Source organism: Periplaneta americana, chromosome 10 (genome assembly GCF_040183065.1).
Source record: "Periplaneta americana isolate PAMFEO1 chromosome 10, P.americana_PAMFEO1_priV1, whole genome shotgun sequence".
In the NCBI taxonomy this organism is placed as follows: domain Eukaryota; kingdom Metazoa; phylum Arthropoda; class Insecta; order Blattodea; family Blattidae; genus Periplaneta; species Periplaneta americana.
The window spans coordinates 13,483,925-13,496,764 of record NC_091126.1 but is presented as its reverse complement, the minus strand read 5'-3'; the positions used below and the strand labels follow the sequence as shown (position 1 = coordinate 13,496,764).

Sequence of the window (12,840 nt, the reverse complement as noted above, 5' to 3'; positions counted from 1 at the left end):
TACACTACAATTTTTACATATTTGGACTGTTACATAAAAATAAGCACTAAATGGCCGACATTGCATCTCCAGTGCCAAGGCTTGTAAAGCTGTAAAAGAAGGTTTTGCATGTAACTGGCTTCTGCGTGTGTAAACGATGTACAGTTTTAAACACAAAAAGTGATCCATTTTTGAATCTTGCGTACACTACTTTTAACACTTGAATATAAGTAATTGATTAACTAGCGGACTTACTCATGTTAATTATGTAAGTCTGTGCGGCTTACAGCTGTTTCGGTGCTTCATCACACCATCCTCAGAGCCTACTAGATCTCGGCGTCATCTCGAACTTCTCTGCCTGTTATGTGGGTGCGTTTGATTGTTGAAAGGTGTTGAATAGTGGAGTCAAATAGTGTGTGTGTGCTGAAATTGAAATTGCACAAGAAAACGGTTACAATGCAAACATAATAGACAACATCATAAGAAAGACAAAACAAAAATTTAAGAAACACAAAAATACGCAAAAAAACAACACAAACACAAGAACACAAGAAATACATCACACTAACATATGAAAACAAAAGCACACATAAGATCGCATCTTCATTCAGAAAGCAGAAATACAACATAGCATACAGAACAGAAAACACACTACAAAGACATCTCAACACACAAAAAACACAAACAAATAAATACGACCACATAGGTGTATACAAACTCACATGTAATAGTTGCGACAAGTTCTACATTGGACAGACAGGCAGATCATTCCAAACACGCTACAAAAAACACATTAAAGCAATAACCAGAGGACACAATACATCTACATACACCGATCACATAACCAATGCTAACCATACATACAATAACATAAATGCGGACATGGAAATCCTACACATACAACCCAAGAACCAAAAACTCAACACACTAGAACAATACGAAATATACAAACACGCTAAAGCACACCCCGATCAAATTCTCAACACACAGATCAATTTCAGTACACACACTATTTGACTCCACTATTCAACACCTTTCAACAATCAAACGCACCCACATAACAGGCAGAGAAGTTCGAGAAGACGCCGAGATCTAGTAGGCTCTGAGCATGGTGTGATGAAGCACCGAAACAGCTGTAAGCTCCACAGACTTACATAATTAACACGAGTAAGTCCGCTAGTTAATCAATTACAAAAAGTGACCAATCTCCTGTGTTATGAATTTGTCAATCCATCCTCAGACAGCGCCTTTTTCACACAACTAGGGACAGGATGTCTATTTTGCAACTATTTTCCCCTTGAATATATCTCTTTTACAGATTATTCATGACACTTGATCTCTAAACGGACAGAAAAATCAACAAACAAAACAAAGGAGAAACAGAGCGGAGTCTTGCATAAGAAATTTGTTCACGTGTAAACCTAAGCTTTCACGAAATCGACCAAAGTCTTCCCAAGGGGAATTTGCATATGGTAGCCGATAATTTTTTTATTTTGTCTAAGATAGAGGCCTATAATGTAAATTCTGTAGTACCAAAAATTAATCTTTACGTAAGATGTATAAATTTGAATGCACTTAGCACACACCTAAACATTTGAAATGCCTGTGTACAGATCAAAAGTCATTCCTGCTATATATTCATTCAGCCACACATGCAACATTGTGGTATAATGAAACAGGATTGGCTTGAAATATTGAATATACGGAGTGAACCGTAAGTAATGTCATTAATTTCAGGGGGTTATTCTTTGAGATATTTCAGACAAAAATGTGTATTTATTTATTTATTTATTTATTTATTTATTTATTTTATTTATTTATTTTTTTTTTTTGTTTTCGCTTCCTTTTGGAAATAAAAATTGTTTTCTATGAAATATTTCGTAGTGTGTTTTGGAGAAGCCATTGATTTAATTCCTAATATACTCAGTCAGTTTAAGAGAGCAGAGTATTACGATAATAAATAACTGAAAGAATTTTAATGTGTCTTTTAAATGTACAGAAATTTGATCCGAACAAATGTATAACTTTCCGTTCTGCAAAGGAATTTTACAATGCTACATTTTTTTCGAATAAAATTTCTGCACATGGAAAGAAAAAAACTAGAATTCTTTCAATCATTTGTTATCATAATACCCTGCTCTCTTAAATTACCTGAACATATTGGGAATTAAATTAATGGCTTTCTCAAAAACACGCTATGAAATGTTTCATATATAACAATTTTTGTCTCGAAAATGAAGCAAAAGGAGCCAAATTTATTGTATTCAATTATTTTGTTTGCAATATCTAAAGAATAACGCCCTGAAATTAATTACATTTTTTACGGTTCACCTTGTAAATTGTTCTCATCAATAAGATGTATTTTTCCTTAAGTTTCGCATCATTTTAATTTCGGGAAAAGCTGTACTTCTATAATACCTATTCAATCTTCTTATAATATATCAAAAATGAATTGTCTGTAGTAATTGTTCTCTTTTTTTACAGGTGCTTAATGAAACATTCCCTGACCACACATTCCTAATGAATGGGCTCATAATGGGCATAAAGGTGAGTTAGTTCATATAGTTTTTCAGACTTTACCATTACTTAGTAATATGTTAAGCAAAGGAAGTTATATTTTCAAATTTTTAGAATTTTTTTTATGAAGTTAACTCGAAATGAAACAAGTTAGTGTACATAGAGCTTTGAAATTTGCTTGTCTTGATTTATTATGTATTCATTTATTAGGAAGGGGGGTTCAAACCTGGCTCAGAGCGATGGATTTTAAAGGGCGATAAAATTCATACACTAGCTTCCTCCAAGAGAAAAGTAAAGCTATAGGTCCCATGTTGTAGACTTACGTCAGGTAAAATAATCCTGACATGATAGAGCTTTCGGAGTTCAGAAAATATCATTGGATATATAGACGCCATTTTAGCGGACATCACCCCCTTCCCTTTGTAATATAACTAAAATAGATGGAATCCCTCCCTGTGCTCTTTGCAAATTACTGCAGATTTCAGCGGAAAGAAGTACAGATGGAAGTTTTCAGGGACATACTGCAGGCTATTAACTTCAAATGCCGTTGACATATTTTCCATTAGCTCGATATTGCGTTTGTCATGTCTGTTTCTAGCTAATTTCTGTGGAAACTATTTACTTATTTCAGCAGTCTTAATTTTTAATCATTATTATTAAAAATATTTCAGTACAATGCCTACAATACTATTTATGGAGAATACTCTCTCTGATTTTTATTCTCAGAATTGTCCGTTTAAATACAATCTGTAAGACTTTTAGAAATAAAGTGAAAAAAAAAAACAGTATTTATTAGCTTTAGCTGGCTAAAAATCTCTCTCTACTGATACATTTGACGATGACGAACACATAATAGAAAGATGTCTTCAGATTAGGAACACCTGTTGGTATGTAGCATTTTTCAGAGAGAAAACCTTTTCCCGATAATCTAGAAAACTTAGATCAGGATTTAAACATAAAGATTCATATTCAATAAGGCTATGTTGCCTCCATTCATTGTCAGCATTTTGTAATTTTACATCATACAAATAGGTACGAAAATAATTTGAAGTTATTCCTTTTTTAATATTCATACTTTTTAAATCTAGGATAATTTAGGGTAAAATTTTGATAATGGTAGAATAATTTAATTTGTGCTTAGTGGCAACATTGGTTAAAGGGATCTATCTGCATAGGGAAGCATATACAGACTTGTCTGTACACGGGGGTATGGTCACGCCCCCACCTGCCAACACATTTTGTTAGGTACTGTCATCCTCTGAGGAGTTTAGTGCTGAGAGGAATGCGGTTCCGACTGGCCTAGCGCGGTAGCGGAGGGAACAGTGACAGCGGCAGTCTGGAGGAAGTACAATCATACTGAAAACATTACACTCGTATATAGAGTACCTAATACGTTCACACAGTCACACACTACTACAAACTGAAGACTGCATATTTTTGGACGATTAATACTTCCCACTCCACTCGGCTCGGCTTGACTGTAGCAACAAAAGAATCTACCTGCAAACCCCCCCCCCCGCACCGATTGCAAGAATATCTCAGGTCCCAGCACTAAACTCGTCGGTGGAAGACAGTAAAGGTTGGAGTGGGACCTGTCTGCATAGGACCTCTCGGTAGAACACCATTTGTTATTTATTCATTAATAACCACTTTTTCGGGCTCTATGCAGCAGTCAGAACAAAATACCGCAAAATGTTCTGTATTTTCTGAGTAATTGGGTAATGAATAGAAACTTTTCTTTTAGTTGACCTTACAGTTTGAAACTGGCAGGATTTATATTTTCAAATCGTACAGAACAGATGATAAGAAAAATCATACTTATGATGCAATTTTCAGTCTTTCTCAGTAGTTATTTTACTGGTTGATTGAAGAATGAGAGTTGGGGCACCATCTCGCATAAAGATAAGGTTTCTAATGTCATAATTCTGTAATTCCAGTATCACATAATCTTCAACATTCTAATGTAACACTGCCCATTAATCTTCACTATAACTCTTTTCTCATCTTTAATTTCTTCAAAATATGGTAATATGATAAAACACGACGTGAAAGCACACCAGGCAGTAAGTTTGAAATCATGCAGCCTTTTGGATGACAGCATTTGGACTATTTGTCGCTTAGTTTCAACACTCCGTTTGACTCAAAGTAAGCCTCACCCATTCATAAATTTTGCCTAGCCATTCGAGTTCTTTTGGATTTCTTATACTGTGGAGCTATGTTCACACGATTTTTTGTGTTCGTCTCCTTAAATTCAGAAAGCTTTTAATATTATAAGAATACAGCTGTTCACCTACCTTCTGATAATTCACCATCCTTTTGAGAAGTACATCTGCAGTTGTCTCGCAACATTTTTCATACTTCCTGTTCCACGAACTTCAGAGTACCTCGAAGATACATGAAAATGATGACTTTCTAAATGTCTTTTAAGTTTTTCGGCATCATCGGCTGAATTGACAAAACATTTCACATATAAGACACTCGGTATTCTGTTTATGTTCATCTCCATACAGGTAAAACCATATTGAAAGTATTCATCACTCTATTTACGAAGCACAACATGTTCTTTTAATCCTCAAGGAAATCATAATTTCAGCTGGTCTTTTTCGAATCAGAAATCTGCCCATGATGAAATAGTTGCATTACTACCCACATTATTCCACGTATAAACTGAAACTAACCAATATAATATTCTGACGACTCTAAACACTTGTTTTTTTTTTTATTAAGAGTAAACTCAGCATTGTTGCAGTTGTGTATTGGTACACTCTGTCTCAAAATAAAATTTTCCGTATTAAAGACCTCGTGGTAAATATAAAATGTGTTGTATAGAGAAGGAGTATTGTATATTAAAGCAATGTTTTCAGTAGTTCAGGCTCTAATATGTGATGTGCACAATTGTGCAGACACAGACAAAAAAAAAACGTAACTTATACTCGTATAAACAAACAACATCCCTACCAAGGGTGTTGAAAAGTTTATTTCGTTTAAATTTTCGAAATATTCTGTTCCGCAACACAAATGTTCTTTCTGTTCACTTCGTATGTTGTGCCTCTGGTAGAGGGGCAGAGAAGGCCTGACGGCCTTAATGTACTAGGTTAAATAAATAAATGCTAAATACTAAATGATCATTATGACTATCGCAGATTTCGTAACACACTTCTATAAAGTTAAAAAATAATACAGATTCATAATTATATCAATCACTTCAATATTACCTCCTTTATTTAGTAGTTTACAAGGCTTTCCTTCAAAGAAGATAATATTAGAACATTTATTTTCCTCTGAAGTATGATCTTTATTTACGAAATCTTATTTAGTTTTCTATATTATGTGTACTTTGGCTGCTTGATGTAGGTCTATTTTATGGAAAGGAATAAAGAATTTTTACATAGCTGCTTATTAAAGATCGTGAGAGCCCATCAGAAACTATTATCTAAGACAAACTTACGTAAGTGCAATTGGAAACTACTGTAATAAAATATTTAGATAGTCTCTACCAGGTGGAATATAATTGATCGAATATAGGTCTCAGTTTTCAACTTTAAATCGTTAGGAGGGAAACTTTTTTTGTAATTTAATGGCACTGTATAAACTGAAGGGTTAGTTACTTAGTATGGGTGGAATTCGTGGTAGCGAGATGGTATTTGGTGAGATGAGTCAGAGGATACGTCATGAGATTACCTGATATTCGCCTTACAATTGAAAAAATCTCGGAAAAGAACCCAGTCAGATAATAATCAACCTAAAATTCGAACTTATACCCGACCGAATGCATAAACACTTCCACAGTGGCCGGGAGGAAACTAGGTGACATCATCCGGTCACCTTATTCCAATCGAAAGAGTAGAAACTGGGAGATTTTGCCCTTTCTGGATCTTTTCCCAACTTCTTATGAAATTGTATTTCCGGAAACTTACTTTTATTTTCATTTCCTCTAGAATGAATTTGCTATAGTGAGCTTAGTCTGAATATCGTTTGTAAATATGGATTATATTGAAACATTTTAGATTTTTTTTAGGACTATGCCAGAAATACTATACATATATTTATTGTTTTCATAATACGATTTTATAATTGATTTGAGAATTATCTAGTACCTATTAAGTCATAAGATAGGATAGAAAGCGTTATCATAGTACCGGTACCAGAAATTCAAAATATAACATGTCAGTTGCCACAGAAATTAAAATGGACCTTTGACGATGATGACGATGATGATGATGATGGATGATAATTTTATAATAAACTTTAAAACCGAATATGTTATTGATATAAATACTTCCAAAAAAAAATTTAATTAGTATGTCAACGAGAAAGCATTCCCGCTCTGCATTTTTTTTATCAAATTGCACACTGAATCTGGACTTAATATGTATATACTTTGAAAGCTTCCCTTCTCTGAAAGTTATGAATCACATGTTTATCTGAGTAATTACATAAGTCACTGAGATCGTAACACATTAAAATGTAACCTTTCAACTTTTCGATATAAAGAATCTTTTATCAGTTTTATTTTTCACAAGAACTTCTTGGATGAAGAAAGTGTGTATAAGTGATAGCAGTTGTTATTTAAATTTCTCTTTGTTAATTCAGTGCATACAGATATTTTAATCAGTTGAATGATTAATCTTGCATATTTTTTTCTAAATTTGTTTGTAGCATCTTGTTTCCTAAAGGCTGTGTCATAATATTTGAGCCCCTTAATTAATAATTAACGAAACATACCAGTTTCTTAACGATTGTTTTTCCAGTGTTAGAGTTACTCTGGTAATAGATAAAAATATACACCAGTGTAGCTCAGTCGGCTAAGGCGCTTGCCTGCCGATCTGGAGTTGTGCTCGGGCAGGGGTTCGATTCCCGCTTGGGCTGACTACCTGGTTGGGTTTTTTTCGAGGTTTCCCCCGACCTTAAGGCAAATGTCAGGTAATTTATGGCGAATCCTCGGCCTCATTCCACCAAATATCATTTCGCTATCACCAATTTCATCGACGCTAAATAACCCCATAGTTGATACAGCGTCGTTAAATAACCAAGTACAAATATAGATAAAAATAAGTTATACATGACGCATTTATAATTTCAAAGATTCACAAGGCCTGGCAACAAGAGGAGAGCGATTACGTGACGAATTACATAATACTTTCATACGCATAGTTTATGTAATTCAGTTATGATATTTGCATTGGTAATATTATCTTTGTTAATAGGATTTATTTATAACATTTTGATGTTCAAGCTAATGGGTCTTGCTGTTAGTAACATTGTGGTGTTTATGTTAATTAGGCTTGCTGTTAATAACATCATGATGTGTATGTTAATTGTACGTGTTAGTAATATTGTAATGCTTCTGTTAACAGGGTTTGCTGTCATTCCTGAGTGCACCGCTAATCGGAGCACTGTCGGATGTATGGGGACGCAAGTTCTTCCTCCTCATTACAGTTTTTTTCACTTGTGCGCCCATCCCTCTTATGACTATCAACACGTGGTGAGTAATAAGAATGAAGTGCACCTTATTAGGAGTAGTTAGCAGGGGCGAATGCTAGTGAAGAAAGTTAGGCTTGCTCTTTTTATTCATAGGGGAAGATGGGAGGATATAATAATTCATAATTAATAAAAATAATCAGACCCACAAATAATTTATTTTATAATTATGAAATCATTATAAGTCCATGGATCATATTCGCTTATAGATGTAGAACTTCGATATGATATAACAAACATGGCCAACAAAACAGTTTATTTAGTTTTTTCGACCCTGCCAACCAGTACATATTGTTGTATTGAGCTGCACTGAACGAGCGCACATATTCTCTATAATGTCTGTCTTCTCTTGAATAGTCCTTCAGGAAAATGGATTTAATAATAAGGTTTCAATAACACACAATTCCGAACTCATTGCAATACTTCAAATTAATGTTTAAGAATTAATAATACATGCAGCAGCTAACACATGCATTCCGCTCATACAATTACATTGCACTCGCAAATCACAGCACATTCCCGCTTTCAATACTGCTCTGTGTAACGTTAAATAGTCTTTGGTGTAGCTCACGGACCAGAGCTTCAAACAACACATAACAGAAGCATGTGCGCCTAGGACGGACCAAGGAGGAAGGCACTTGCGCGCGCATCATAAGGTTCGTTCCAACAGCAGTCAGGAACCGTCCGTAACCATCGTGAGCATGCGCATTACAGAAAAAGCGTTCCAACACAATCCGAACCAGTCCTGAACCGGAAACATGTACTGCAGTCGGGCGTTCCAACAAGCTTTTGACACGGGTTCGGAACGGTCAGAAATAGTCCGTGGATTGAGGCATGTACGGAAGAGTACGAGAGACGCGCATGCGCATAAGCTCACCAACGTCTTCTGGATACTGAAGAAAGACATGATCGACTGTTCACATCAATGAGGTTAAAGATGAAAAGTGACAGTTCAGACGAATAATAAAACTAGAGATTTAATTTAAATTTTCGCCAAAAAGAAAGGGAATGGAAATTATTTGGGTATTGAAATAGTTAATTACAATTTCAACATGCAGATTTGATTAAAAGTATAATAAATAACGTACATACATTAATAATTAAAAAAAATAACTTTTTTTTTAGATGAGAGTCCCCCAGTACACGACATTGAATTAGCGGAATTCTTGCCTTCCATATTTTTTGTCATCTTTTTATAGAAAATGATCGAAATTCTATTTTCTGCAATTAGAATTAACTGCAAAACGATAATAATAAGCATCCCGTTCTTAGCAAAGATGATCACGGTTATAGCATCTCTGGATTTAGTACATAACGATCCGCGAAAGCGTTCCAACAGCGTCCAGTCCAGTTTCAATCCCATAGCAGATGCTCAACTAGCGCATGCGCATAAGATGGTACAGGAACCGTACATGAACTGATCCATGAACTGCTTGTTGGAACGAACCTATATTCTCGCTGTTTCTACGTCTTTCCTGTAGCTCCGAGAAACGAGCAAGCGTTGCGATGCTTGCGGTATGCAACCTGCGGATGGTATTACGCCTATATCATATTCCAAAAATCAAAATAAATTTTAATGTACGTAATCCCATTTTGAGAAATACACATTCTACGAAAATATTGGGCTTGCGCAGCAAGCATAGCATGCCCTGAGAAGTCGCCCCTGGTAGTTAGGACTTCTACCACTGCTGGTAATAGATGAGATTCACAACGTTTCGAAGGTTGGGCTACCTTCGTCTTCAGATGAACAATGAAAGGGGTTGAGAAGGTTATCCTATTCAATGGGGTCGGTACAAACTGCTAAGTCCACTGATCGTTGAGAGTTTCTTCTTTGTTTTTGCCCTCTACACAGAGTAAAGACTCCTAACACTGAGTGTTGGGCAGCAATGCTAAATGCAAAAAGTGTGTTGTTGGATGAAACTTTTTGTCATTTAATTAGCCGTGTGAAAATTTTAGTTTAAAATCTCTCCATAAATTGAACGTGTAAAAATACATTAAGCTGTGACATTAAATTTCACAGCTGACTGATTTATTGCCTTTTACAGTATCCAGAAGTATGATTATAAACAGAAACGTAATATTCATGCTAGTTTGGTAACTGCTGCAATCTGCAGTAAAAAATGTGAAACTATTAAGGTCGAGTCACATTATACGGAACGTCAACGTTATGTCAGAATATTGCAAAACGCGTTTTGTATGGTAGCGTTCACATATACAGGCAACGTCACGGGCCATCTGAGATTCTCGAGGAGAATGTTGTGACGTGACGGAACCTGTACATGAACGGCTTGTTCTGCTAGACTCTAGCAGCACCATTAAACATTAACGTGTCGTAGCTCCTATGAGAGAGAATCAATTGCACTGTAATTTTTAGAATTCATAGATAACTGTCTGAGGAAAGCATAGAAAAAATTTGGAATCGAAATCTTTTATTTGGACAGTGAGAAAAAAATTACTAATTATTATTATTGTTATTATTATTATTACTATTATTATTATTATTATTATTATTATTATTATTATTATTAGTGTCGGAAGAGAAGGCAGCAACACCTAATTTATTTGATTTTATCTGGCAGCATTATTATTATTATTATTATTATTATTATTATTATTATTATTATACTATAACTTTTGTACTTGTATTTATTGTAGACCTGGTTGAGTGGAAGAGAAGGCCGTAACTACTTAATACCGCTGAATAAATGCATTCATATTTTTATTGCATATTAATCCCCATATTAATATATAAATATATTTTTACCTTTCATTTGACAAACAAACATTCTCATGGGGGCAGATAAAAAAGTTAATATTTTTCTCTCACCATATTAATAATATCAAAACAACTGCTTGTACCAATGCATTTATTTTTATAGGTAATTTCGTTCCCAGCCTGTTACTTTTACACAAATTAAATTAAATTATATACATATGTCAAAGGTATAATCTTATTCATTATCTCAGAAGTATTTTTCTTCATTTCATTTTTCTGAGCATTCTTCCATAGAAGTTTAACAATGTGTGAAGATATCTACATTATTAGTTCGGAATTACCTTGCTGCAGGCAAGAGAGCTTTGACTACTGGTACTGTTAAATTCTCTTATCTGTGACTTAATGATTATTGATATAGTCATCCTCTGTGGTCTCGAACCCAAGGCATGGGATTTAAACTCAGGCAAATGTGATAGATTTTTAGACAGAAAAAATTCTAAGTTGTAAATAATGAAGAGAATACTTAACTAGTCATATATGAAAGAGCCACATTGCGAGAAAACTTGCCAGAGATTGTTTGACATTCCGCAAGTTCTACCTCAGACTATTGATGCAGGATCTTTAACTTATAATTAAGAATTGCGTATAACTAATGTTTAGCTACATTATTCAGCACTTTTCAAATGTTGGAGAGTGATAGAATCGGGACGTAACTGGCATGATGTGTGCTGTTCTCTTGCAGGTGGTTCTTTGCCATGATTAGCATCTCAGGTGTCTTTGCCGTCACCTTTTCTGTTGTATTTGCATATGTAGCAGATGTGACTGAAGAACAGGAGCGTTCCCTAGCTTATGGTCTGGTAAGTAATCATGAATAATTCTGCAATAAGAAGTGACATAAACACATGACGTATGTGACTAAGACAAATTCTCTAGTAGATGACACTTGAGGGAATAGAAATGTGTATAATAATGAGATTAAGGAATATTCTCGGTTAGTTAGACATAATGTATCTACTAATTAAATGTTTTGTATTTAAATTATTTAATACACAGTGTCAATATTTTGTGTTGTTTTCTTTTTGCTTGCAGTCGGATTCTATGCACAATGTGATCATACTTTTTGTCTTGCAGGTGTCTGCAACATTTGCAGCAAGCATGGTGATAAGTCCAGCACTAGGAGCGTATATGATGGATGCATATAGTGAAAATCTTGTTGTTGCTCTTGCCACTGCCATAGCTATATTGGATGTTTTCTTCATACTTGTGGCTGTGCCTGAGAGCTTACCAGAGAAGGTCCGCCCATCATCTTGGGGAGCCCCCATTTCATGGGAGCAGGCTGACCCATTTGCGGTAAGTGAGGTCTCAGTAATGACTAGTGAGAAGTACGATTTTTTTAATGCTTTCTACTACAGTTACTGACCCTGGCCTACCTTTTATTCTAATTCCCTCTCTCACTAAATGGCAGAGGCAGTCAGCAGAAGCCCCCATGTAAACATGATACTTGGACTCACAATGTACTCACTTGCTGTCTCCTGCATATCTTCTGACCGATAATTAGAATCACCAGTGTCTATTTCATTTATAACTAGGGCTCGGAAATTGATGAAATATCGTCTGTTTTTGAGACATCACAGACAACACAGAACGCAGTACAAACTCGTTTCACTTCAACACGAACTAATATAGCCTACTTTTAATTCTTCTTTTTTTTTTTTTTCGGTCTTTTATTGTCTATTAGTCATTCCTTACGAAATGTTCTACTTTCTGTTGCATTTTTGCCCTTTTCTGCTTATGAACGGACTTTTTTCCTTTGCATCTGCCTTGACTCCTAATCACTTGTGTTACATTCAACGCAACAGAACAAATACTACAGCCACAGTGCCCACAGTCAGCATATTCTATCACACAAGAGAAGACGTAAAAATGCCGAATGAAAAACAAAGCAGAGAAAATTTTTTTTCGACAGTTAATAAATGAGTTTGGTGAGGATGTATTTTCCACAAATGAAATTATACTGTATTTTTATTTTTTTCTGTTTTAACACACGTGCAGTTTTTACAGTTCCAGTAACTTACAGAAAAACTTGGTTATGAACTCAACATAGTCTATTGCAAGGTAAAATCAATAATTCTTCCACTGATTTTATT

General features: G+C 34.9%; 1 protein-coding gene across 7 annotated transcripts in view; it reads left to right on the top strand.

Annotated features, from left to right (window-relative positions):
* LOC138707446 (hippocampus abundant transcript 1 protein) overlaps window positions 1–12,840 on the top strand; it is a 141,436-nt gene that overhangs the window by 71,690 nt on the left and 56,906 nt on the right. For all 7 annotated transcript variants that reach the window (XM_069836902.1, XM_069836904.1, XM_069836906.1 and 4 more), the window contains exons 3-6: window positions 2,464–2,526; window positions 7,854–7,981; window positions 11,436–11,550; window positions 11,825–12,043. In XM_069836902.1, the coding sequence (XP_069693003.1) occupies window positions 2,464–2,526; window positions 7,854–7,981; window positions 11,436–11,550; window positions 11,825–12,043 (525 nt within the window). The remainder of the gene's footprint in view (window positions 1–2,463; window positions 2,527–7,853; window positions 7,982–11,435; window positions 11,551–11,824; window positions 12,044–12,840) is intronic.